At 37.4% G+C, this 27,994-nt stretch overlaps 1 protein-coding gene and 1 long non-coding RNA gene across 3 annotated transcripts; both read right to left on the bottom strand.

Annotated features, from left to right (window-relative positions):
- Positions 1 to 43: 43 nt before the first annotated feature.
- Positions 44 to 18,451, bottom strand: LOC131625592 (uncharacterized). Of its 2 annotated transcripts, none has more exons than XR_009290910.1 (2): positions 1,452 to 18,451; positions 44 to 1,349 (listed from the first exon to the last, which is right to left on the bottom strand). It is a non-coding gene; the product is annotated as an uncharacterized LOC131625592 (long non-coding RNA). The 2 variants fall into 2 exon arrangements; XR_009290911.1 differs by having other exon boundaries at positions 44 to 588.
- A 1,231-nt stretch (positions 18,452 to 19,682) lies between these two features.
- LOC131625597 (uncharacterized) lies at positions 19,683 to 22,524 on the bottom strand. The gene is made up of 4 exons (XM_058896443.1): positions 22,031 to 22,524; positions 21,194 to 21,522; positions 20,600 to 21,073; positions 19,683 to 20,422 (listed from the first exon to the last, which is right to left on the bottom strand). The coding sequence occupies exons 1-4, from the start codon at positions 22,522 to 22,524 to the stop codon at positions 19,683 to 19,685; spliced, it is 2,037 nt and encodes a 678-aa protein (XP_058752426.1).
- Between the last annotated feature and the right edge of the window lie 5,470 nt (positions 22,525 to 27,994).

Below are 27,994 nucleotides of genomic sequence, written 5' to 3'. Positions count from 1 at the left end.
AAGGCAACAAGGCAACAGAGAGGTTACCCCAAAAGGGTGCGTGTGTGCAACAATCACGTGATTAATTCGATTAAATTATCTTATAGTTAGTGAGGCTAATTCAATTCAAGGTTACACTCCCTAAATTACTAACCACGCAGTTTATCATACAGCAATAACAATAGCAATATGGGGAAGGGGACAATGAAACCAGCGGATCCCTAATAGGGTTTGGCACAAGTAATAAAAGACAAGAAATATCAGGGTTTAGGGTTACCAGTACTCGTAGCTTTGGCAGTCGACGAACCCTAAAAATTGAAAAAGACAGAATAAACAGAGGGAGTGAGTGCATTATTGGTTCGAAGGTAAAAGAACTAGCCCTAAAATAAAAGGACAAATATTGTAAGGCTAAATAAATAAATAAAGAAAAATAGATACTTAGCTTTGCATTTGATCTGATATGGTTGGCGGGAAGCCTCGGGCAGGACAAACCCTTCGAGTGAGGGTGCATGGTAAACCTTCAGCTTTGTGTACGTTAGATCTGGATGGTAGGAGATTGATGATGAATTTGCAAATATCCACAGGAATAGATGAACAGCTCGAATGTACCTCGCAATAAACAAGAAAGTGGGAGGACGGATATATAAAATAATATGAACAATGATTAATAAAAAAATTAACAAAAAATACAAATATATTAATTTCTAAACAAATATTAACTAAAATAATATTTTTTAATATTTTTAAATATTGTTATATCGAGTAAATAGAAAAGAAACTAAACCTAATATTTTTGATATTTTATAATGGTAGAAATTAAGTAAACTAATCTCACAAAAAACAAATTAGTGAAGTTGAGTAAACTAATAAATCTAAATTTGTACGAAAAAAGCTTATTGGATAAAAACTAACAAAATAAAAAAGGGTTATTTTTGTTTCTTGACATGTTTGATTAATATGATTAAAAACAATGCAATAAAATAAACTAAACTAAAATTAATGAATTATAATAAATTAGTTAAACAAAATTAATTAAATTAATCTAACTAACTAACTAAAGATCCAAAGTCCATTTTTATAATTTCTAAAATCCTAATTGAATTTATATAACTAGTGGATAAATACTAAGAAATTAAAACAAGAGGGAAAAAAAAGTGAAACATGGCATCAACAACAATCCTTCGTTCTCTCTCTTTGAATTTTCAAAGTAAAAAAGTACCATCCAATCACAGTTTCACATGTGGTCTAATTAAAAAAACAAAACATTATAACAATAAAAAAAAGAAGGTCACGATACATTTCCTTTACTATGTTCTTCTTTTATCCCTGTACACCGAACAAAATACAGAAACAACACAGCCATGTTTGTTCTAATAAAAAAAAACCACGGTGAATATTCAAGGAAAAAACCAGAGAATTAACAACGTTATCGCCTATAGATGCAGATCAAACAAGAAAAGAGAAAAACTTACATCAACACATTGAAACGGCAATCCGAGGGCGGACGATGATTTCATCGGAGGATCACGCGAAGGATGAGTTTGACCGGAGGCGCTGTGGATCCAGCGCGGTGGTTTTCCGGCCGACAGAGTTGTTGGATGCGTCAGCTGCTGGTAGTTGCGGTGTTGTCAGCGAGAGAATTACGCAGTGATGCCTATCAGAAACCCGTGAGCGACGGAGGCGCTGGTAGCGTTCCGACCGTGTGGAATGGTTGACGGCGGTGTTTGTCAAAGTTCAACTTTTCTTCGCTGCTATTCCAATTTTGCTGTTATCCGTGAATGTCCCCCCAAAAGTGTAGAAAATGTTAGTATATATATACACATAAAATTAGGTTAATTAAAAATAGAATAAAATCATTTAATCAATCAAATATAATTCAGGTTTAAAAATCAAATATTATTTCATTTAAGACTCAAAAATTATTTTAACTAATTACAATAATTCTTTTCTAAAAATAAGTGTTCTTCCTAAAAAGAGAAAAAGGAAAGAAAGTTTTCAAATCTTTTTTTATTTTATTTTATGATTTTTTTGGTAATTTCTATGAATAAAAATGGAAAAATAAAAAAAAATAAAAAAATTAATATTTTAAAATACATAATTAATAAAATACGAAAATTGATTAAAAATAATTAAAAAAATACAATTTTATGATTTTTTTGAAAATAATTTAAAACAGAAGTAAAGTTAAATAAAAAAAAATAAAAAATGCCAGACATGGGATTCGAACTTGGGACCTTGTACCCGCAAACCTTACACTCTTACCAAACGTGCCATTACTTTTATTCGTAATAAAGTGTCATTCGTAAATATATGAGGGCAAATTTTGGGGTATGACAGCTGCCCCTGTTCAATTGTCTTAAACCTGAAGATGTAGAGTGGTTTGTATGCCAGTCGGTATCTGAAGGTGGAAGATGATTGAACACTAGAATACCAAGAAATTTGCCCTAGCTGATGTAGGGACTTTTGTCGGAGATGGGCTTGAATATGCCATCCAGCAAATCATGCATTAGATTCGGTTCGGAGCGTTTGAGAAGTATTTGTTAGAGATTGATCGTGTTAGCGTTGTTTGTGATGAGAGAAACGGGTCATACATTTAGACCATATCTGTAGAGGAATAGCAGAACGAGTCGTACATTAGACCATATCTGAGGAGGGATATCAGAACGAGTTATTCATTAAACCATATCTGAAGGTGAATACCAGAACGAGTCATACATTAAACCATATCTGATGGTTAATGCCAGAACGAGTCATACATTTAGACCATATCTGACTAAAAATACCGGAACGGGTCGTATATTAGACCATATCTGATGGATAATGCCAGAACGAGTCATACATTTGACCATATCTGACTGAGAATACCGGAACGGGTCATATATTAGACCATATCTGATGAAGGATGTCAGAACGAGTTATTCACTAAACCATATCTGAAGGATAACGCCAGAACGAGTCATACATTTGACCATATCTGACTGAGAATACCGGAACGGGTCATATATTAGACCATATCTGATAGAGAATGCTTGTACATTGGAGTTGGTAAGTTATTTTGATGAAGTTTTGGAATGTGAATCTTCATCTCGATTATATTTGAGAGGAATGTTTGTCGAAGCGGAACCTGAAAACAAAATTAGAAATATGCAATGTCATGATGCATGTACTGTATGACGAGTTTTCTCCTGTATGTTTATCATAAAGTAATGTATGCAATGTATGAATATGTATGTGATGTATATGATGTATGACTGATGTTGTTCTGAGAAAACAAATCTATGTATCCTTGTGGATTGGATATTTGATCTTGTTTTGAAGATGTGTAGCTGGGGATTTATGATTTCTGCTTGGGGATGATCAGTAACTTGATGTACCCTGACTGGGGATTAATAAACCATGTTGGAGAAGAACAAAGTGTTGGAGAACCAGCAGTGTTGAAAATGTAAACTTTGTTGAGGAGCTATGTCTTTGTCAGGACGAGTATGTTTGAAGATGTCTTCTTAATGATTACTCTGCGGGGAGGTGGTTTTGTGAACCTGGCTCTGTGGGGAGACATGGGTGTCTTGAAAGTTGCCCCCAGTATCATAGTAACTTACTACTTGATTCAGGACACGCCACTGAGTATTGATCAAGATGTTGAATTTGGACTTGCATAGATTTGCCCCAGTTAGCAGGAACTTTGGAAAGATTCGCCTCGCGAGGACTTTATGAGATGTTTACTATGGGCGATATGCCCCCAGTAATCATAGGCTCATGACAATGTCTCACGTTGATTGGGGAGTAGCTTTAGATATGCTTGGGTGCATGCCCCTGATTGTTCGAGCATCCATGAGAGATTCTCAGAATCTTGACTTGATTGCCCCAGATTGATTGGACGAAACATGTCATGCCCCTTGTATACGTAAGAGACATGGCTTCCTTGGAGTAATTTTGTTTATCGGGATAACTTTCAATCATTAGTTGTACCCTGTGCAAATTCTTTCTGTTGCTAACATTTGAAATTATGTAGCAGAATATGTTTAATAATGTATTCATGAGATGCAATGCATACGTTTGTCTTGAGTTTTTGAAAAACATTAAAACTGGAGATGTAAAAACATGACATTTGTAAAGACATGATATTTGTAACAACGTGACGTTTGTAAAAGCGTGATGTTTGTAAAAAATGAAATATCAACTCAGCATTTTTGGTAAACCTTAAGGAGTCAGGATACCTTTTTTGTGACAGTATGCTTTCGAACTAACCATGCTTCAGTTAGGACTTTTAAGGGTTGTAACGTGGCTTGGTTCACGGTTTAAGAAACGAAGGATAAAGGCTCAAAAATTGATTGTACCCACCCCTCTTCGTGATGATCTTCGATCCTAAGCTCAGTTAATTCAACTTGTGCATTCAGGTTCCAAGAGACTTTTGGATTTGCACCTTTGATAATGATGATGGTTCACAAGCAAGGAAAGCTTTTGAGATGGCAGTCGCTTCTTCCTTTGGTAGTCACAACATTGTGTTGTATATTGACTTCTCTTTTTTCATCTTTTTGATATTCCTAACTTTTGCCTGAACTGTTTATTTCTGAGATTACAGTCAGCGGGATGCCTTGATTTTGCCTAAGTCGTCTTTTGATTTTTGACTTAGCAGGCTTTTCTTTGTATATATATTTTTTCATTTTTTCTTTTGAAGATATTGACTGTCTTGTTTGATGATTGACGAACCATCATTGTTTTTTGATTGTCATCTCCAACACTTCTTTGATGTGTGCGGATGAACGCTTGTGATTGAAGCCTTTATCGAAAGGGGTACTGAATGATTCTCTTAAAATAGAATGCACAGCCAAATTAACTGAGAACTACCCTGCCCCAGGTTATGATCAAGGGTTTTTAATTTGTTCAAGAGAGAAACTTCTACTTCTTAGGCTCAAAGGGGTTGACGAGGGATTAACATCCTTATATCTCCACTGTTTAGGAATTAAAGCAATGCCTGTACATCGTCAGCATAGTCCGCTCAAAAGCATACTGTATGAGTTCGCGGTATCATTTTCGTCATCCTCCCTCAAAAGGTATACAGCTTTAGCAGGAGTTGAGTATCATAAAACATATGTAGAGTAAAGATGCAGTTTAGATGAGTGATAGTGAAATAATTTATTCAAGACAAACATATGCAATGCACTGATGATGATTATTAAAATAGATAATGTATATCATAAGCCGAATGTTTAAACAAACAGAATAGGAATTGCGCATGAAAGTAGATATAATGATCCAAAAGTTCGTCCTGCCAGACGTCAATCAGTATTGTCATGACTAGGCATAAGAGCGGTGATCACCACAGGAATATTCAAGAGGGTCGAATTTGATTTCTCCGTCATTGATCAGATCTTTGATCTTATTCTTCAATGTCCAGCAATTGTTTTTGTAATGTCCAGGAAAGTTGGAATGGCACGCGCACCTCGCATTGAGTTTATAGCCAGGAGTGGAGGTGTTAGAATTCTTAGGAGAATCTCTCAGAGTAATCAATTTGATCTTTACAAATGTTGTAATGCTTGAGCTGACGACATATTGATTTTGGTGAATTGGCGCTTAGGTACATCTGGCTTGCGTTGTTGTTGTGGAACTGGTGTAGAGATTCAGAGTATCCGGGGTTCGAGCTTCCGGAATGTATGTCTGATTGGAATGTTTCAGAAGTCTGGGGGTCAAGCTTCCAGAATGTTCATCTGATTGGAACTTTCAGAATGTCCAGGGTTCAAGCTTCCGGAATGTATATCTGATTGGAATGTTTCAGAAGTCTGGGGGTCAAGCTTCCAGAATGTTCATCTGATTGGAACTTTCAGAATGTCTGGGGTTCGAGCTTCCGGAATGTATATCTGATTGGAATGTTTCAGAAGTCTGGGGGTCATGCTTCCAGAATGTTCATCTGATTGGAACTTTCAGAATGTCCGGGGTTCAAGCTTCCGAAATGTTTATCTGATTGGAATGTTTCAGAAGTCTGGGGGTCAAGCTTCCAGAATGTTCATCTGATTGGAACTTTCAGAATGTCCGGGGTTCGAGCTTCCGGAATGTATATCTAATTGGAATGTTTCAGAAGTCTGGGGGTCAAGCTTCCAGAATGTTCATCTGATAGAGATTGATTTGTTGATGGTATCTGTCTGACCAGTTGGTCGACCTGAAAGGAAAAGTTAGTTCTATGTGATGTTATGAATGCAAATGCAATCTTTTCAAGGATCTTTAGGAATTTAGTTAGCAATATTAGAAAATGATTTGGTCGCGTCTTTGTCTGAAGAATTCTGAATTTTGTCTTTGAACGTCTTTCTTAGAGAACCAAGCTCACCATATCGAGTGGGTCATCGCCTCTGATTCAGGATATCTCTGAATTTGAAGGTATATGGCTAGAGGAAGATAAATCCTTTTGCCCCTTGATAGGTACGGAGCCTTTGAATTGGAAGGCATAACGCCAAAGGAAAATAAATCCTTTTGCCCATTGATAGGTGTGGTGTCTTTGATTTGGAAGACAAATGGCCAGAGGAAAGTAAATCCTCCTGCCCCTAGATAGGAATTCCGTCCTTGATAAGAGCACATGAAATTGTGTGCCCTAAATCCCTAAGATCCTTGAAAGGGTTAGTTAAATCATGTTATGCTTATGATGTCATGATGTTATGCGAATGAAGTTAATTAGGCATAGTGTGAGATAATAGTAAGGACAAGTGAGTCCTTTCAACAAAACCTGCGAGGAACGAAGGTTAGTAGCAAACACAAACAAGTCACACAAGTCACGCAAGTCACACAATTTTTGGCTTAAGGCTTGCATGGAGTCTGATCAGGTGTCCTTCCCAAGGGTATTTTTATGGATAAGGAGATTTCAGCAACGGGTTCTACCAAGTGACTCAGAATTGTCAGCCCCCTCTAAAGCACCCTCGAACATGGTACATGCATACCACGCAATGATACTTTAGGAAGAAACCTATCTGAGCTGTAGTATCGGGTAGCGACCATAACTTGGCATGCACCAAGAATAGCCCTCCCACTACGTTCCTAAAAGTCAGGATGGGTTAAAGGTGACTAAAGGTCCTTGAGCTCCGACGCACCCAAAGATACATGCATAAACCTCTCTCATGCAAAAGAGGTACACAATAACCAGTGGAGGCCTAACTCAAGCGCGAACTTCATTTTGACCAACCCCAAGCATGCACAAGGGGGGTCTCCATGACTATGCCGCTCCTAATCTTAAGTGTTCTTGAATCCGGGAATAGGATTCGTCCTTCAATTTTCCCAAAACAGCCCTGAAAAATAAAATAAGCAAAGCAGGCAATAGAAAACATTTTAGTGATTCCTAAACTTTTAAGGTAACCCCTCTTTTATCGAATTTTAATCCCCAGCAGAGTCGCCAGTTCTGTGATACGGTGAACTGACTTTTTATCAATCGAAATGTCGCGGTTAAGCAAGAGTCGCCACCGACTTTTATTTTATCCAAACGAATTCAGAAAGGCTAAAAGAAACAGAAAAAACCTTTTTAAGAAATCTAAGTTCGGGGGGTAATTTATGCAAAGGGAAGGTGTAAGGCACCCTTTGCATCCATGGTTTTCCATGGGCTCTTAATTGCTTTGCTTGCTCGTTTGTTTTTTTAGAAAAAGTAGATGAAAGAAAAAAGTGGACTTTAACTCGTAAATGAGTGTAGCCAGTTTTCGAAGAATTGTGAGAAAGAATATTAAAATTGTTTGAGCATTGCAAGGCAATTAGGGGCAATTACCTTAAACTCAGATGATAGGTCTCTTTTTAGCCTTTCAGAATGAAAGGGTCAATCCTTGCCATAAGTGGGCAGGAAGCCTTTCGTTTGGAGGTTGAAGGGTCGTCGAGATATCCTTTGCCCAAAGACTGACCCATGCCATAGAGGGGCAGGTAGTCTAAGGGGAAGGATCAGAATAAGCCTTTTCGTAGGCAGCCAGAAGATACCTCAGCCTTTTTCCGTAGGCAACTTCCGAGGGTCGAGGTCATATTTGTGTATCGAAGGCAGCATCATTTAGGGTCATATGACCTTTAATTATCGAGGCAGCATGGCTGAGGTATCCTCGTATTCGAGGGACATGGCTTATTCTGCAAAAAACACAAAGGCAACAGGCAACAGGCAACAAGGCAACAGAGAGGTTACCCCAAAAGGGTGCGTGTGTGCAACAATCACGTGATTAATTCGATTAAATTATCTTATAGTTAGTGAGGCTAATTCAATTCAAGGTTACACTCCCTAAATTACTAACCACGCAGTTTATCATACAGCAATAACAATAGCAATATGGGGAAGGGGACAATGAAACCAGCGGATCCCTAATAGGGTTTGGCACAAGTAATAAAAGACAAGAAATATCAGGGTTTAGGGTTACCAGTACTCGTAGCTTTGGCAGTCGACGAACCCTAAAAATTGAAAAAGACAGAATAAACAGAGGGAGTGAGTGCATTATTGGTTCGAAGGTAAAAGAACTAGCCCTAAAATAAAAGGACAAATATTGTAAGGCTAAATAAATAAATAAAGAAAAATAGATACTTAGCTTTGCATTTGATCTGATATGGTTGGCGGGAAGCCTCGGGCAGGACAAACCCTTCGAGTGAGGGTGCATGGTAAACCTTCAGCTTTGTGTACGTTAGATCTGGATGGTAGGAGATTGATGATGAATTTGCAAATATCCACAGGAATAGATGAACAGCTCGAATGTACCTCGCAATAAACAAGAAAGTGGGAGGACGGATATATAAAATAATATGAACAATGATTAATAAAAAAATTAACAAAAAATACAAATATATTAATTTCTAAACAAATATTAACTAAAATAATATTTTTTAATATTTTTAAATATTGTTATATCGAGTAAATAGAAAAGAAACTAAACCTAATATTTTTGATATTTTATAATGGTAGAAATTAAGTAAACTAATCTCACAAAAAACAAATTAGTGAAGTTGAGTAAACTAATAAATCTAAATTTGTACGAAAAAAGCTTATTGGATAAAAACTAACAAAATAAAAAAGGGTTATTTTTGTTTCTTGACATGTTTGATTAATATGATTAAAAACAATGCAATAAAATAAACTAAACTAAAATTAATGAATTATAATAAATTAGTTAAACAAAATTAATTAAATTAATCTAACTAACTAACTAAAGATCCAAAGTCCATTTTTATAATTTCTAAAATCCTAATTGAATTTATATAACTAGTGGATAAATACTAAGAAATTAAAACAAGAGGGAAAAAAAAGTGAAACATGGCATCAACAACAATCCTTCGTTCTCTCTCTTTGAATTTTCAAAGTAAAAAAGTACCATCCAATCACAGTTTCACATGTGGTCTAATTAAAAAAACAAAACATTATAACAATAAAAAAAAGAAGGTCACGATACATTTCCTTTACTATGTTCTTCTTTTATCCCTGTACACCGAACAAAATACAGAAACAACACAGCCATGTTTGTTCTAATAAAAAAAAACCACGGTGAATATTCAAGGAAAAAACCAGAGAATTAACAACGTTATCGCCTATAGATGCAGATCAAACAAGAAAAGAGAAAAACTTACATCAACACATTGAAACGGCAATCCGAGGGCGGACGATGATTTCATCGGAGGATCACGCGAAGGATGAGTTTGACCGGAGGCGCTGTGGATCCAGCGCGGTGGTTTTCCGGCCGACAGAGTTGTTGGATGCGTCAGCTGCTGGTAGTTGCGGTGTTGTCAGCGAGAGAATTACGCAGTGATGCCTATCAGAAACCCGTGAGCGACGGAGGCGCTGGTAGCGTTCCGACCGTGTGGAATGGTTGACGGCGGTGTTTGTCAAAGTTCAACTTTTCTTCGCTGCTATTCCAATTTTGCTGTTATCCGTGAATGTCCCCCCAAAAGTGTAGAAAATGTTAGTATATATATACACATAAAATTAGGTTAATTAAAAATAGAATAAAATCATTTAATCAATCAAATATAATTCAGGTTTAAAAATCAAATATTATTTCATTTAAGACTCAAAAATTATTTTAACTAATTACAATAATTCTTTTCTAAAAATAAGTGTTCTTCCTAAAAAGAGAAAAAGGAAAGAAAGTTTTCAAATCTTTTTTTATTTTATTTTATGATTTTTTTGGTAATTTCTATGAATAAAAATGGAAAAATAAAAAAAAATAAAAAAATTAATATTTTAAAATACATAATTAATAAAATACGAAAATTGATTAAAAATAATTAAAAAAATACAATTTTATGATTTTTTTGAAAATAATTTAAAACAGAAGTAAAGTTAAATAAAAAAAAATAAAAAATGCCAGACATGGGATTCGAACTTGGGACCTTGTACCCGCAAACCTTACACTCTTACCAAACGTGCCATTACTTTTATTCGTAATAAAGTGTCATTCGTAAATATATGAGGGCAAATTTTGGGGTATGACAGCTGCCCCTGTTCAATTGTCTTAAACCTGAAGATGTAGAGTGGTTTGTATGCCAGTCGGTATCTGAAGGTGGAAGATGATTGAACACTAGAATACCAAGAAATTTGCCCTAGCTGATGTAGGGACTTTTGTCGGAGATGGGCTTGAATATGCCATCCAGCAAATCATGCATTAGATTCGGTTCGGAGCGTTTGAGAAGTATTTGTTAGAGATTGATCGTGTTAGCGTTGTTTGTGATGAGAGAAACGGGTCATACATTTAGACCATATCTGTAGAGGAATAGCAGAACGAGTCGTACATTAGACCATATCTGAGGAGGGATATCAGAACGAGTTATTCATTAAACCATATCTGAAGGTGAATACCAGAACGAGTCATACATTAAACCATATCTGATGGTTAATGCCAGAACGAGTCATACATTTAGACCATATCTGACTAAAAATACCGGAACGGGTCGTATATTAGACCATATCTGATGGATAATGCCAGAACGAGTCATACATTTGACCATATCTGACTGAGAATACCGGAACGGGTCATATATTAGACCATATCTGATGAAGGATGTCAGAACGAGTTATTCACTAAACCATATCTGAAGGATAACGCCAGAACGAGTCATACATTTGACCATATCTGACTGAGAATACCGGAACGGGTCATATATTAGACCATATCTGATAGAGAATGCTTGTACATTGGAGTTGGTAAGTTATTTTGATGAAGTTTTGGAATGTGAATCTTCATCTCGATTATATTTGAGAGGAATGTTTGTCGAAGCGGAACCTGAAAACAAAATTAGAAATATGCAATGTCATGATGCATGTACTGTATGACGAGTTTTCTCCTGTATGTTTATCATAAAGTAATGTATGCAATGTATGAATATGTATGTGATGTATATGATGTATGACTGATGTTGTTCTGAGAAAACAAATCTATGTATCCTTGTGGATTGGATATTTGATCTTGTTTTGAAGATGTGTAGCTGGGGATTTATGATTTCTGCTTGGGGATGATCAGTAACTTGATGTACCCTGACTGGGGATTAATAAACCATGTTGGAGAAGAACAAAGTGTTGGAGAACCAGCAGTGTTGAAAATGTAAACTTTGTTGAGGAGCTATGTCTTTGTCAGGACGAGTATGTTTGAAGATGTCTTCTTAATGATTACTCTGCGGGGAGGTGGTTTTGTGAACCTGGCTCTGTGGGGAGACATGGGTGTCTTGAAAGTTGCCCCCAGTATCATAGTAACTTACTACTTGATTCAGGACACGCCACTGAGTATTGATCAAGATGTTGAATTTGGACTTGCATAGATTTGCCCCAGTTAGCAGGAACTTTGGAAAGATTCGCCTCGCGAGGACTTTATGAGATGTTTACTATGGGCGATATGCCCCCAGTAATCATAGGCTCATGACAATGTCTCACGTTGATTGGGGAGTAGCTTTAGATATGCTTGGGTGCATGCCCCTGATTGTTCGAGCATCCATGAGAGATTCTCAGAATCTTGACTTGATTGCCCCAGATTGATTGGACGAAACATGTCATGCCCCTTGTATACGTAAGAGACATGGCTTCCTTGGAGTAATTTTGTTTATCGGGATAACTTTCAATCATTAGTTGTACCCTGTGCAAATTCTTTCTGTTGCTAACATTTGAAATTATGTAGCAGAATATGTTTAATAATGTATTCATGAGATGCAATGCATACGTTTGTCTTGAGTTTTTGAAAAACATTAAAACTGGAGATGTAAAAACATGACATTTGTAAAGACATGATATTTGTAACAACGTGACGTTTGTAAAAGCGTGATGTTTGTAAAAAATGAAATATCAACTCAGCATTTTTGGTAAACCTTAAGGAGTCAGGATACCTTTTTTGTGACAGTATGCTTTCGAACTAACCATGCTTCAGTTAGGACTTTTAAGGGTTGTAACGTGGCTTGGTTCACGGTTTAAGAAACGAAGGATAAAGGCTCAAAAATTGATTGTACCCACCCCTCTTCGTGATGATCTTCGATCCTAAGCTCAGTTAATTCAACTTGTGCATTCAGGTTCCAAGAGACTTTTGGATTTGCACCTTTGATAATGATGATGGTTCACAAGCAAGGAAAGCTTTTGAGATGGCAGTCGCTTCTTCCTTTGGTAGTCACAACATTGTGTTGTATATTGACTTCTCTTTTTTCATCTTTTTGATATTCCTAACTTTTGCCTGAACTGTTTATTTCTGAGATTACAGTCAGCGGGATGCCTTGATTTTGCCTAAGTCGTCTTTTGATTTTTGACTTAGCAGGCTTTTCTTTGTATATATATTTTTTCATTTTTTCTTTTGAAGATATTGACTGTCTTGTTTGATGATTGACGAACCATCATTGTTTTTTGATTGTCATCTCCAACACTTCTTTGATGTGTGCGGATGAACGCTTGTGATTGAAGCCTTTATCGAAAGGGGTACTGAATGATTCTCTTAAAATAGAATGCACAGCCAAATTAACTGAGAACTACCCTGCCCCAGGTTATGATCAAGGGTTTTTAATTTGTTCAAGAGAGAAACTTCTACTTCTTAGGCTCAAAGGGGTTGACGAGGGATTAACATCCTTATATCTCCACTGTTTAGGAATTAAAGCAATGCCTGTACATCGTCAGCATAGTCCGCTCAAAAGCATACTGTATGAGTTCGCGGTATCATTTTCGTCATCCTCCCTCAAAAGGTATACAGCTTTAGCAGGAGTTGAGTATCATAAAACATATGTAGAGTAAAGATGCAGTTTAGATGAGTGATAGTGAAATAATTTATTCAAGACAAACATATGCAATGCACTGATGATGATTATTAAAACAGATAATGTATATCATAAGCCGAATGTTTAAACAAACAGAATAGGAATTGCGCATGAAAGTAGATATAATGATCCAAAAGTTCGTCCTGCCAGACGTCAATCAGTATTGTCATGACTAGGCATAAGAGCGGTGATCACCACAGGAATATTCAAGAGGGTCGAATTTGATTTCTCCGTCATTGATCAGATCTTTGATCTTATTCTTCAATGTCCAGCAATTGTTTTTGTAATGTCCAGGAAAGTTGGAATGGCACGCGCACCTCGCATTGAGTTTATAGCCAGGAGTGGAGGTGTTAGAATTCTTAGGAGAATCTCTCAGAGTAATCAATTTGATCTTTACAAATGTTGTAATGCTTGAGCTGACGACATATTGATTTTGGTGAATTGGCGCTTAGGTACATCTGGCTTGCGTTGTTGTTGTGGAACTGGTGTAGAGATTCAGAGTATCCGGGGTTCGAGCTTCCGGAATGTATGTCTGATTGGAATGTTTCAGAAGTCTGGGGGTCAAGCTTCCAGAATGTTCATCTGATTGGAACTTTCAGAATGTCCAGGGTTCAAGCTTCCGGAATGTATATCTGATTGGAATGTTTCAGAAGTCTGGGGGTCAAGCTTCCAGAATGTTCATCTGATTGGAACTTTCAGAATGTCTGGGGTTCGAGCTTCCGGAATGTATATCTGATTGGAATGTTTCAGAAGTCTGGGGGTCATGCTTCCAGAATGTTCATCTGATTGGAACTTTCAGAATGTCCGGGGTTCAAGCTTCCGAAATGTTTATCTGATTGGAATGTTTCAGAAGTCTGGGGGTCAAGCTTCCAGAATGTTCATCTGATTGGAACTTTCAGAATGTCCGGGGTTCGAGCTTCCGGAATGTATATCTAATTGGAATGTTTCAGAAGTCTGGGGGTCAAGCTTCCAGAATGTTCATCTGATAGAGATTGATTTGTTGATGGTATCTGTCTGACCAGTTGGTCGACCTGAAAGGAAAAGTTAGTTCTATGTGATGTTATGAATGCAAATGCAATCTTTTCAAGGATCTTTAGGAATTTAGTTAGCAATATTAGAAAATGATTTGGTCGCGTCTTTGTCTGAAGAATTCTGAATTTTGTCTTTGAACGTCTTTCTTAGAGAACCAAGCTCACCATATCGAGTGGGTCATCGCCTCTGATTCAGGATATCTCTGAATTTGAAGGTATATGGCTAGAGGAAGATAAATCCTTTTGCCCCTTGATAGGTACGGAGCCTTTGAATTGGAAGGCATAACGCCAAAGGAAAATAAATCCTTTTGCCCATTGATAGGTGTGGTGTCTTTGATTTGGAAGACAAATGGCCAGAGGAAAGTAAATCCTCCTGCCCCTAGATAGGAATTCCGTCCTTGATAAGAGCACATGAAATTGTGTGCCCTAAATCCCTAAGATCCTTGAAAGGGTTAGTTAAATCATGTTATGCTTATGATGTCATGATGTTATGCGAATGAAGTTAATTAGGCATAGTGTGAGATAATAGTAAGGACAAGTGAGTCCTTTCAACAAAACCTGCGAGGAACGAAGGTTAGTAGCAAACACAAACAAGTCACACAAGTCACGCAAGTCACACAATTTTTGGCTTAAGGCTTGCATGGAGTCTGATCAGGTGTCCTTCCCAAGGGTATTTTTATGGATAAGGAGATTTCAGCAACGGGTTCTACCAAGTGACTCAGAATTGTCAGCCCCCTCTAAAGCACCCTCGAACATGGTACATGCATACCACGCAATGATACTTTAGGAAGAAACCTATCTGAGCTGTAGTATCGGGTAGCGACCATAACTTGGCATGCACCAAGAATAGCCCTCCCACTACGTTCCTAAAAGTCAGGATGGGTTAAAGGTGACTAAAGGTCCTTGAGCTCCGACGCACCCAAAGATACATGCATAAACCTCTCTCATGCAAAAGAGGTACACAATAACCAGTGGAGGCCTAACTCAAGCGCGAACTTCATTTTGACCAACCCCAAGCATGCACAAGGGGGGTCTCCATGACTATGCCGCTCCTAATCTTAAGTGTTCTTGAATCCGGGAATAGGATTCGTCCTTCAATTTTCCCAAAACAGCCCTGAAAAATAAAATAAGCAAAGCAGGCAATAGAAAACATTTTAGTGATTCCTAAACTTTTAAGGTAACCCCTCTTTTATCGAATTTTAATCCCCAGCAGAGTCGCCAGTTCTGTGATACGGTGAACTGACTTTTTATCAATCGAAATGTCGCGGTTAAGCAAGAGTCGCCACCGACTTTTATTTTATCCAAACGAATTCAGAAAGGCTAAAAGAAACAGAAAAAACCTTTTTAAGAAATCTAAGTTCGGGGGGTAATTTATGCAAAGGGAAGGTGTAAGGCACCCTTTGCATCCATGGTTTTCCATGGGCTCTTAATTGCTTTGCTTGCTCGTTTGTTTTTTTAGAAAAAGTAGATGAAAGAAAAAAGTGGACTTTAACTCGTAAATGAGTGTAGCCAGTTTTCGAAGAATTGTGAGAAAGAATATTAAAATTGTTTGAGCATTGCAAGGCAATTAGGGGCAATTACCTTAAACTCAGATGATAGGTCTCTTTTTAGCCTTTCAGAATGAAAGGGTCAATCCTTGCCATAAGTGGGCAGGAAGCCTTTCGTTTGGAGGTTGAAGGGTCGTCGAGATATCCTTTGCCCAAAGACTGACCCATGCCATAGAGGGGCAGGTAGTCTAAGGGGAAGGATCAGAATAAGCCTTTTCGTAGGCAGCCAGAAGATACCTCAGCCTTTTTCCGTAGGCAACTTCCGAGGGTCGAGGTCATATTTGTGTATCGAAGGCAGCATCATTTAGGGTCATATGACCTTTAATTATCGAGGCAGCATGGCTGAGGTATCCTCGTATTCGAGGGACATGGCTTATTCTGCAAAAAACACAAAGGCAACAGGCAACAGGCAACAAGGCAACAGAGAGGTTACCCCAAAAGGGTGCGTGTGTGCAACAATCACGTGATTAATTCGATTAAATTATCTTATAGTTAGTGAGGCTAATTCAATTCAAGGTTACACTCCCTAAATTACTAACCACGCAGTTTATCATACAGCAATAACAATAGCAATATGGGGAAGGGGACAATGAAACCAGCGGATCCCTAATAGGGTTTGGCACAAGTAATAAAAGACAAGAAATATCAGGGTTTAGGGTTACCAGTACTCGTAGCTTTGGCAGTCGACGAACCCTAAAAATTGAAAAAGACAGAATAAACAGAGGGAGTGAGTGCATTATTGGTTCGAAGGTAAAAGAACTAGCCCTAAAATAAAAGGACAAATATTGTAAGGCTAAATAAATAAATAAAGAAAAATAGATACTTAGCTTTGCATTTGATCTGATATGGTTGGCGGGAAGCCTCGGGCAGGACAAACCCTTCGAGTGAGGGTGCATGGTAAACCTTCAGCTTTGTGTACGTTAGATCTGGATGGTAGGAGATTGATGATGAATTTGCAAATATCCACAGGAATAGATGAACAGCTCGAATGTACCTCGCAATAAACAAGAAAGTGGGAGGACGGATATATAAAATAATATGAACAATGATTAATAAAAAAATTAACAAAAAATACAAATATATTAATTTCTAAACAAATATTAACTAAAATAATATTTTTTAATATTTTTAAATATTGTTATATCGAGTAAATAGAAAAGAAACTAAACCTAATATTTTTGATATTTTATAATGGTAGAAATTAAGTAAACTAATCTCACAAAAAACAAATTAGTGAAGTTGAGTAAACTAATAAATCTAAATTTGTACGAAAAAAGCTTATTGGATAAAAACTAACAAAATAAAAAAGGGTTATTTTTGTTTCTTGACATGTTTGATTAATATGATTAAAAACAATGCAATAAAATAAACTAAACTAAAATTAATGAATTATAATAAATTAGTTAAACAAAATTAATTAAATTAATCTAACTAACTAACTAAAGATCCAAAGTCCATTTTTATAATTTCTAAAATCCTAATTGAATTTATATAACTAGTGGATAAATACTAAGAAATTAAAACAAGAGGGAAAAAAAAGTGAAACATGGCATCAACAACAATCCTTCGTTCTCTCTCTTTGAATTTTCAAAGTAAAAAAGTACCATCCAATCACAGTTTCACATGTGGTCTAATTAAAAAAACAAAACATTATAACAATAAAAAAAAGAAGGTCACGATACATTTCCTTTACTATGTTCTTCTTTTATCCCTGTACACCGAACAAAATACAGAAACAACACAGCCATGTTTGTTCTAATAAAAAAAAACCACGGTGAATATTCAAGGAAAAAACCAGAGAATTAACAACGTTATCGCCTATAGATGCAGATCAAACAAGAAAAGAGAAATACTTACATCAACACATTGAAACGGCAATCCGAGGGCGGACGATGATTTCATCGGAGGATCACGCGAAGGATGAGTTTGACCGGAGGCGCTGTGGATCCAGCGCGGTGGTTTTCCGGCCGACAGAGTTGTTGGATGCGTCAGCTGCTGGTAGTTGCGGTGTTGTCAGCGAGAGAATTACGCAGTGATGCCTATCAGAAACCCGTGAGCGACGGAGGCGCTGGTAGCGTTCCGACCGTGTGGAATGGTTGACGGCGGTGTTTGTCAAAGTTCAACTTTTCTTCGCTGCTATTCCAATTTTGCTGTTATCCGTGAATGTCCCCCCAAAAGTGTAGAAAATGTTAGTATATATATACACATAAAATTAGGTTAATTAAAAATAGAATAAAATCATTTAATCAATCAAATATAATTCAGGTTTAAAAATCAAATATTATTTCATTTAAGACTCAAAAATTATTTTAACTAATTACAATAATTCTTTTCTAAAAATAAGTGTTCTTCCTAAAAAGAGAAAAAGGAAAGAAAGTTTTCAAATCTTTTTTTATTTTATTTTATGATTTTTTTGGTAATTTCTATGAATAAAAATGGAAAAATAAAAAAAAATAAAAAAATTAATATTTTAAAATACATAATTAATAAAATACGAAAATTGATTAAAAATAATTAAAAAAATACAATTTTATGATTTTTTTGAAAATAATTTAAAACAGAAGTAAAGTTAAATAAAAAAAAATAAAAAATGCCAGACATGGGATTCGAACTTGGGACCTTGTACCCGCAAACCTTACACTCTTACCAAACGTGCCATTACTTTTATTCGTAATAAAGTGTCATTCGTAAATATATGAGGGCAAATTTTGGGGTATGACACATTGCATGCTGATACGTTGCCCCTGCATTATTCAACCCAAACGGCATGACTTTGTAACAAAATGTGCCCCAAGGAGTAGTGAAAGTTGTCTTTTCCATATCTTCGGGTGCCATCTTAATCTATTTATAACCTGAGAAACCATCCATTAAAGAAAACACTTTTTACTGCGTAGTACTATCAACTAGGATATCAATATGTGGTAGGGGAAAATCATCTTAGGGACTTGCTCGATTCAAATCTCTGTAGTCTACACACATTCTGACTTTTCTGTCTTTCTTAGGTACTGGGAATATATTAGTAATCCATGGTGGATAGCTCACAACCTTCAAGAATCGGCATTGAACTGTTTCTCAACCTCTTCCTTGATCTTTTGAGCCATGTCAGGCCTGCTCCTTCGTAACTTCTGCTTAACCGGAGGATTGTTTTCTTTGATAGGCAGACGGTGAACCACAATATCAGTATCGAGCCCAGGCATGTCTTCGTAAGACCAAGCAAATATCTCAACATTGTCTCGTAGCATCTGGATCAATCTTTGTTTGACACCCTCCTCTAGCTCAGCCCCTATCTTGATTTCTTTCTTTTCTTCGTCAGTACCTACATTCACAACCTCAATTGGTTCTTCGTGCGGCTGTATAGTCTTTTCTTCTTGCTCTAGCAGTCTGGCAAGTTCTCTGGGCACTTCGAAATCTTCCTCACCTTCATCCTCAGATTGGTAGATCGGATTTTCAAAGTCATATTTAGCAATAGCAGAGTCGTTATCAATGGGATCCAGAGAGGATATGGATCTGTAGTGCATTATGTGGGTGTGTGTAAGAACACATAGCTATAGAAGAGTAAATAAAAATAAAAGCGAACACATAATTTGAATACGAAACGTCCAATGCTTTATTGAATGAAAATATGCTTATGAAATGACAAGCCCTAACAACGGACCGTTGTGCCCCGGGCAAGACACACGACTTTAAAGTTTATCGTTTATTGAAATACACAAAGTAAAACTAGGAAACATAAAGGAAAAAACAAAACTAGAAATGGAAATTACTCCTGACTATAGGAGAAAGAGACAATGTCTTCAGTCTTCCAGTTGTCCAGCCCTTTGTCAGGTGTAGGAAAGATCCATTTGCTCAGGTTGCAATCATCTTCTTCTTCCCCTATGGTATTGACCCCTTTGCTAATGAAACGATATTTCAAACCTTATGGACGAGAGTGTTGTTCTCCATTCTGATCTTTAGCAGTGCAGCCTAAACCCCATTTGTTGGACTTGTAGGGGATATCAGGGAGTTGCCCCCAGATAGTACAACCAACTTCTTCAACCACAGCCCTAGCACCTTTCAAAGAAGCCATTGTAGGAGGAATTCTGGCAACCTTAGGAACATTATGGGCAGGCTTAGCTCCAGGAATCACTTGAGGGACCAACTCAAATGCCTGACGGGGAGATTCAAAGGTTTCTCCAGTAAACTCAACATACTTGGTCTCATCTATGAAGCTCACCACGTATTCCTCCTCACCATACACAATGACGATCTTGGCTTTCGCCGGGTATTTCAGTTTTTGATGCAGAGTCGAAGTCACGACATTTGCCCCATGTATCCAAGGACGCCCAAGCAGACAAGAATAGGCGGGATGGATGTCCATCACATAGAACACAGTGTTGAAAGTCTGAGAGCCTACTTTAATTGGGAGCTCAACTTCGCTGTATACCGTACTCATTGAACCATCGAAAGCTTTTACTATCACATCACTGGATTTCAGCATGATTCCCTCGGGGTTGAGTTTGTCTAATACCATCTTGGGTAGCACATTCAAAGACGAACCATTGTCTACTAATACATGGGCCAGAGTGGTTCCCTCACATTCAATGGAGATGTGCAAAGACTTGTTATGATTCCTTCCACTGGGACTTAGATCAGCATCAAAAAACCCAAGGTAATTGTCTATCGTCAGATTTGAAATACAATTCTCAAGTTGGGTGACAAAAATCTCTTGTGGCACGTGGGCAGCCTCTAGAAGCTTCATCATAGCTTTAGCGTGAGTCTTGGAACAACTTAGGAGTGACAACATAGAGATCTTGGAAGGAGTATGCCCCATCTGTTCAACAATGTCATAATCACTCTCGCGGATGATCTTCAAGAACTCATTTGCTTCTTCAGGAGATGGATTTTCAGTAACAGTCTCAACTGGTGTCTGGATGGGTTCATGCAACGGCCCTTTACCTCGGGTATCAGCATTCTGATTAGGAATAGGGGTATCAGCAGGTGCAACAGTGTTTGGAGAGATTTCTGGAGAAAACAACCTTCCACTTCTTGTTACTTTACTAGTTCCGGCAATATTACCCACATCAGGATTAGTGTCTTCGACAGCCTTATCAGCTACAAGTTCTTGCTTAACTCTCTGAATATAGACCTCGGCACCATAGTTCCAAGGGATAGCCTTATCAGAAGAATATAGAATTGGACCAGACTTAGTGATAATTACAGGAGCCACCCGGGGTTCAGCAGAAATCTTGAATGGAGCCTTAGTAGGGATCTTCAACGGAGCTTTGGAAATTACCGACACGTATTCAATCTTCAGGCCACGGGAGAAACCTTCGCACAAATTCTCTACAGAAGGAATCTTTTCAAACATGATAGTGCGACGATCCATCCAGCCTTGGATTCCTCTTTTCAGATTCTCACAACCATTGGATTGGGATGCACAATAATAACAATCTGGGTCGCAACCCGGAAATAAACCAGCTTGCAGCATCTTTCTCTTTATGACTGGGAGCGGAGTTGACAGATCTCTCACATCATAGACATAGACCGTGTCCATGATAGCGTTGATAGCTTTGTCATGATTTGGCATAGGGGCAGTAATAACATTCGGAGTTTCTGGAGGATCAAACTCGATTTCGCCAGCCTCTATCATGTCTTGAATCTTATTTTTCAGTGCCCAGCAATTATCAGCATGGTGTCCAGGACTATTGGATTGGTACGCACATTTTGCATTAGGATCATAGTTTGGAGACGTTGTAGTGACATTCTTCGGAGGATCTCTTATAGTGAGATAAAGGCATGTTGATCTTAGTGAATTGCCTTCTGGGTGCGTCTGACCTACGCTGATACCCTTGTCTGGGAGCTTGCTGAAGTGTTGGTGCAGAGATTAGAACGGCCCCAACAGACTGGTTCTGATCATTCTTATTACGAACCCTCTGACTATGAACAGCATTAGACTCATTCCTTCCATGGTATGGCTTCTATGTAGTACCAGAGGTGGCGCCTACTTGAATCTTCCCACTTCGAATACCACTCTCAACACGTTCTCCAGTCAATATGAGGTCAGTGAAGTCAGATGAGGAACTACCTAGCAAGTGACTATAGAACGGCCCGGTTAGTGTACCCATGAACATGTCCACCAATTCCCTATCAGTCAAGGGAGGTTGAACTCTTCCAGCTAGATCTCTCCACTTTTGAGCATACTCCTTGAAACTTTCCTTCGATCCCATAGACATGCTTTGCAATTGCATGCGAGTTGGTGCAAGGTCAGCATTGTATTGATATTGCTTGTAAAAAGCAGCAGCCATGTCTTCCCAAGTGCAAATGCTGGCACTCTCCGGCTGATAGTGCCATTCCAGTTGAGTTCCAGACAAACTCTCTTGGAAGAAATGAATCCACAGTCTCTTGTCTTTAGTGTGAGGTTGGATTTTCCTCACATATGATCTCAGATGCATCTTAGGGTAGGAAACTCCATCATATTTAGAAAACGTCGGAATCTTGAACTTTGGAGGGATAATGACTCCGGGGATGAGCCCTAGTTCCTCAAAATCCAGCCCAGGTACCTTCTGGATTTCCATAGCCTTCATACGTTCCTCCAGTTGCCTGTACTTCTCTTCAGGATATTCTTCCTCATGGTAATAGTCCTCTTCATCATCCTGATCAGCGGAGCCTATGTTACTCTTGGCGTCAGTCTTGATGCTATCATCGTCTTCCTGTTCATTTTTTTCAGGAATTTCAGTTTCTTTGACCTTTTTGAGGGGGCCCTTGAATCTTCTTCCCATGTTGAGAATACTTACCGGCTTCCTAGTCTTCTTCTCCTTCTTAGTTAGAAGGGATTTCAGCTCATCTTGCCTCTTGGACAAGTTCAGGATCAAAGCTTGGAACTCAACATTCTGAGCCTGGAGATTCTTGACGGATTGTTCGAGATACATTTCCTTACTGAAATAAACAGCGGAAAGATGAGAGACCTGTTATAGAAACCTGTGATGTAATGTTTATGAATGATATGTTTATGCGTATGCAATTTTTTCAAGGACCTTGGAATTCAAATTCGTTTAAACCAAATAAGAAAGAAACTTTATTAATAATGTTTAAAGAAAAAACTCTAAATTGTTTTATTATCCTCTTTTACAAAAAGGAAAGCATAAAAATAGGAATAAAAATAAAATAATAAAGATAAAGCAAAGTCTTCAAGTCTCCCATGGATGCTTCCTTTTTGACCCAACGTAAGCGTTGACCTTCTGTTCGTCTTGAAGTTGCCTTGTAAGCTCCAACACTTTCTTCTCTTTAGCGTGTAATTGAGCTTTAAAAGTATCTCTTTCTTCTTTTAGCTGAATCCAAGATCTCTTTAGTTCCTCGATGTCAGTTGGCATGTCTGGATGAGAAATAACTTGAGGAACCTTTTCTTCGTACTCGGGTTCCACAATCACAGGTCAGACATATGCATAAGGCATGATGAAGCGTTGAGCACGAGTGTGCACCCATCTGAGGTAAGGCCCTAAAGGAATGGAGTTCCTTTGCCCCAAGCTCTTGCTATCAATTCTGTTTACCATATCCCATGCTCGTATAAAGTTCCGGAGGTGACATTGAGCATCATCTTCATAATCAAACACAACCCCTTGTATAAGCATCTGATGAGGACCATCTCTTCGAGCATAACCAAACTGACGTAGGGCCAAGCAAGGGTTATATGTAATATCCCCTCTTATGCCAAGCAAAGGCACATTAGGATATTGTCCACAAAGATCGATGATAGTAACATTATCCTTGGATAAGGAAAGCCAACGGATATTAGAATGAGAAAGTGACATTACTCTCTTATGCCATTTCAGCCCTTGGTCATTCCTCATTATTGAGCGAGGAAAGTGCGAAATAAACCACTTAGATAGAAAAGGTATACAACACATAAGAGTCCCTCGTTTCTTCATAGTACGAGTGTGAAGAGAGTGTAAGATGTCTCCAAGCAAAGTAGGCACCGGGTTGCGTGTCAGAAATATCTTTATGGCATGCACATCTATAAACTGATCAGGACTAGGAAATAGCACCAAACCATAAATAAGTAGAGCTAATATGTCTTCGAAGGCTTGATAACTCATGGTTTTCAAAAACATACGAGCTTTTTCGAATAAGAACTTAGCGAGGAAACCCTTGACTCCACTTCTCGTTTCCCAATGAACTTCAATTTCAGATTTCTTAAGATGCAAAGCAGCGGCAATGACTTCCAGTTTCGGAGTCTCTTCCAAACCAGTGAACGGAATCTGATCTCGGATAGGGAGGCCAAGTATGTCAAAAAACTCTTCCATAGTAGGTACTAGCTGATAATTCGGGAAAGTAAAACAATGGTGCTCGGGGTCAAAGAACTGAAACAATACACTCATCATCTCTTCTTCGAAACCTGATGTAACCAAATTGGGCAAGATACCATGTCTTTCAGTGAAGCGGGAACCTCCAGGAATCTCTAATACCAACTCTTTCATCTCAGAAGGTACCTTCACAAAGTTAACTCGAATGGTGTTTCTAGTCTTCATGACCTACAAAATAGAACAAAGATGAATTCCTTGGTCTTCGAAACGGTTAGTAAAATGATATGTCATGATGATGCTTATGATATTATGATGTCAGGTAGATAACAAACACAAACAAGTCACACAATTGCCTTAGGATTAGGCTTGTATATAGTCCAAAGGTGTATACCCTCCCACTGAAGTTTAGTTGGTTCAACCTGTCCTATATAAAGATCGGGTTCCAGGGAGCTCATATCATTGACCTTTCTCGAAGGCACTTATCTCAGTTCAGCAATCGAATCACTGACCAAAAATGTCTTGAAAGTCTAGTCCATATGAGTGTATCTTCGAGTACCAACCAGCTTCAGTCGGAACCAAAGCCAGCCATCTCGCTACTTTCTAATAGGCCAAAGTCAAGTTCAACTAGGGTTCTAAGGGCAAATTAGTGCTTAATGACACCACGCAGCAGCCAAGTGTTTCCTCAAGCCGGATCCCAAGGAACACCAGGACACACCAACGTGTCACACTAACGATGGCCACCATACCAACCACATCAGTATACGCTGTGTAGTCTCCTTGGTCTCATGCCATTTACCTAAGGTACTCAGATCTGGGTTAGGATCTTTCACACAAGTAAACCCAAATGGGCCCACAAATATAAAGCAAACAATACAAACAATTGAAAACATTTAAAGTGAATCCTAAACTTTAAGGTAACCCCTCTTTTATTCGAAAAATCCCCAGCAGAGTCGCCAGTTCTGTAATACGGTGAACTGACTTTAAAGAAATGTTGCGGTAAGCAAGAGTCGCCACCGACTTTTATTTTATCCAAATTAGAGAAAGGCTAAAAGAACAAAAAAGACCTTTAAAAAAAAGATTTTGAGTTCGGGGGGTAAATTATACAAAGGGAAGGTTTAAAGCACCCTTTGTATCCATGGTTATCCATGGGCTCTTAATTGCTTAGCTCACTTTGTTTTCAAAAATGTTTGTAATGTGAAAAAGGATTTTGTTTAAGGACTTTAGCCTGTAAAATAAGCGTAGCCTTTTTTGAAGGTTTTTGAAAAAAAGGAAAGTTAGAATTTAAACCACAGCAAGCAATTAAAAGCAACTACCCTAAGTTTGAAAAAAATGTTCTTTTAGCTTTTCATGGCTATCCATACCATAGGAGGGTAGGAAGTCCTTTTATTGGATTTAAAGGGTCATCGGAGCTATCGTTCGCCATAAGACTGACCCTGCCATAAAGAGGGCAGGTAGTCTAAGGGAAGGATATAATAGTTATTTGATCTTTTAGGCAGCAGGCGAGGATACCTTAGCAATAGGGACAAATCATCATTTACCGAGGCAACATCGAGGGACAAAATTGATGATGAATGAACTGAGGGCAACATTTGCTTTAGGTATCCTCAGAATCGAGGGATTTGACTATTTTGTAATAATAAGAGGCAACAAAATAATAAGGCAACAAGGCAGCAAATCATAAGGCAACAGGCAACAAGAGGGGTTACCCAAAAGTGTGTGTGTGTGGCACAATCAGGTGGTTCAATTCAGATATTTAATCTTATAAAATTAACGATTCTAGGTTCAATTCAGGGTTGCACTCCCTAGGGTTACTAACCACATCAATTAATATTAAGGCAAAATAAAAGGCAGAAAAAATAAAATCCTACGCTATTACAATAAACACCTGCGGGGAAGGGAAAATAAAAGGCAAAAAATAATAAAGGCAAAAAGAAAAATGATTAATTTATGTGTCTCGAGCCTTCATCGCATCCCTGATCAATCCTGAAAATTATGAATGAAAAAGAGAAAAGGTTAGTGCATTAAAGATCGTCAACCCTAATTTATCAGGATACATCAGGGTTAAAACAAATTGCTTAAGTAACTAAATTAATATTTTAAATAGACATTTAAGAAAATCGAAAGTTCGATTAAATATAAACAATTAAAATAATTATTAGATTAAATCCTAATTATTTAATTAATTAAAGTATGTATGAAAATAAAATTGAGTTTTAAATATATAAACAATTATTAATAGAATTATGGAAAAAAATCGAGTTTTCGATAAAAAATAAATAAGTATAAAATTATTATATAAAAAAACTAATTTTTTAAATAAGTAAAAATAAATAAGTAAAAAAAAAAGAATTATAATAAAAGAAAAAGGAAAATAAATAAAAGGGATTTATGTAATTAAAAATAAAAAAAATAAAAAAAAACTTAGCTTGGGCGTAATCGAATGATGCATGAATGGGCGCAATCGAATTCAAAAAGATAGTGACTTACCTTGGCTAACAGGAGGTGATTCTGGGGGTGTTGGTCTTGAGTAACGATCCCAATAGCTTCCAGAAACACTAGGGAATGTGATTGAATCTTTTAACTCTTTGAATAGGCCTCTAGCACAAAAATTGCAATTGGCTTTTTTCTTGATTTTGAGCAATTCGGTTAGGGTTCTTATGGCCATAATTTCGTGAATTAGGGGTCTAGAATAATTGCCCTCATATAGGTGAAGGATTTAGGTCAATACAACTCAAGCAAATCCCTTTGAATCCATGATTGCCAATTTGAAAATTTTGATTGAAAATATGATTTTAAAAGCTTCTAAATTTGGCCAAATAGATCCAATCTTCTTCCAATGATTTGGTGCACGAAATTTGATTGATTTTTGGAGTTAATGTTGATTGGATTTGATTAGAATTATGAGCCAAATTAAATCTTTGTTTTTTTCCTTGATTTATTTGAATTTAATCACTTTTTAAATGAATAAAAATCCATAATAAATCAAATAAATTCATGGCAATTGGATTTTGGGCTCTACATATCATGAGGATGGAGATTGGATCCTAAGAATATGTGCCTATTTGCAAATAAATTCATTTTGAGGCCTTTTCTTTCACATTTTTCTCCTTAAAAATTGTCCAACTTTGACAAGGCATATCTCCCTCAATTTTTAAGATATTGAGGATTTCTAGGACTTTTTGGAAACCTAAAAATGTCCTCTACAAGCCACTTTGGAAGCTGTTTTTCATTTAAAGATTTTATCTTGATGATATAGGCTTTGACAAAAAAACTGCTTTTGGTTGACTTTCAAAAAGGACCTATAATCTTTTGATCCATACCTCTCAAATGAAGCATTTTTAGACTAGGCATGTGAGAGACAAAGTTGTATAGAATTCAATTTCCTTCAAATTGAGCTTTGTATGGAAAATTTCTGATGTTCCATGTGAAAGTTATGGCTGGTCAAAGTTTAGTTGACTTTAGGTCAAAAAACCCTAATTTAGAAACTTTGAGTTTTGTTGATTCTTGAACTTTCCTTGATGAATCATGACCAATCCTTGACCAAATGATGAATAATACTTAAAAATAAAGATGTTGACCAAAAATCAGGAATTTTGACTGTACTTTGACCACAATTGACTTTTAGGTCAAACTCGTCGACTGTTGACTTTCTGGACAATTGATTGAGCAATCCTTGGAATTGAAGCCTGAATTTTGTCATAGGGATAATTTGAAAACATCATAAGCCATATGAAATCCAATGGAGATCTTGATTCATTCATTTCCTTCAAAGAAATCAAAACCCTAGTTCAGGAGGTCATTGTTTAGGAGAGTATGTCCTTGAGTCTTGAACCTTGGTATGAGTTTGAAAGGTGAAATGAGATGGGAAAATTTTGGGGTATGACACCACCCATACCTTCAAGACTGTTTAGTTTCCTTATCAGTTTCTCAGAGACAACCACTTCATGAC

Source organism: Vicia villosa, unplaced genomic scaffold (genome assembly GCF_029867415.1).
Source record: "Vicia villosa cultivar HV-30 ecotype Madison, WI unplaced genomic scaffold, Vvil1.0 ctg.000227F_1_1, whole genome shotgun sequence".
NCBI classification, from domain to species: Eukaryota; Viridiplantae; Streptophyta; class Magnoliopsida; order Fabales; family Fabaceae; genus Vicia; species Vicia villosa.
Note: the sequence above shows the minus strand (reverse complement) of the source record. Positions and strands in the feature narration are given on the sequence as shown.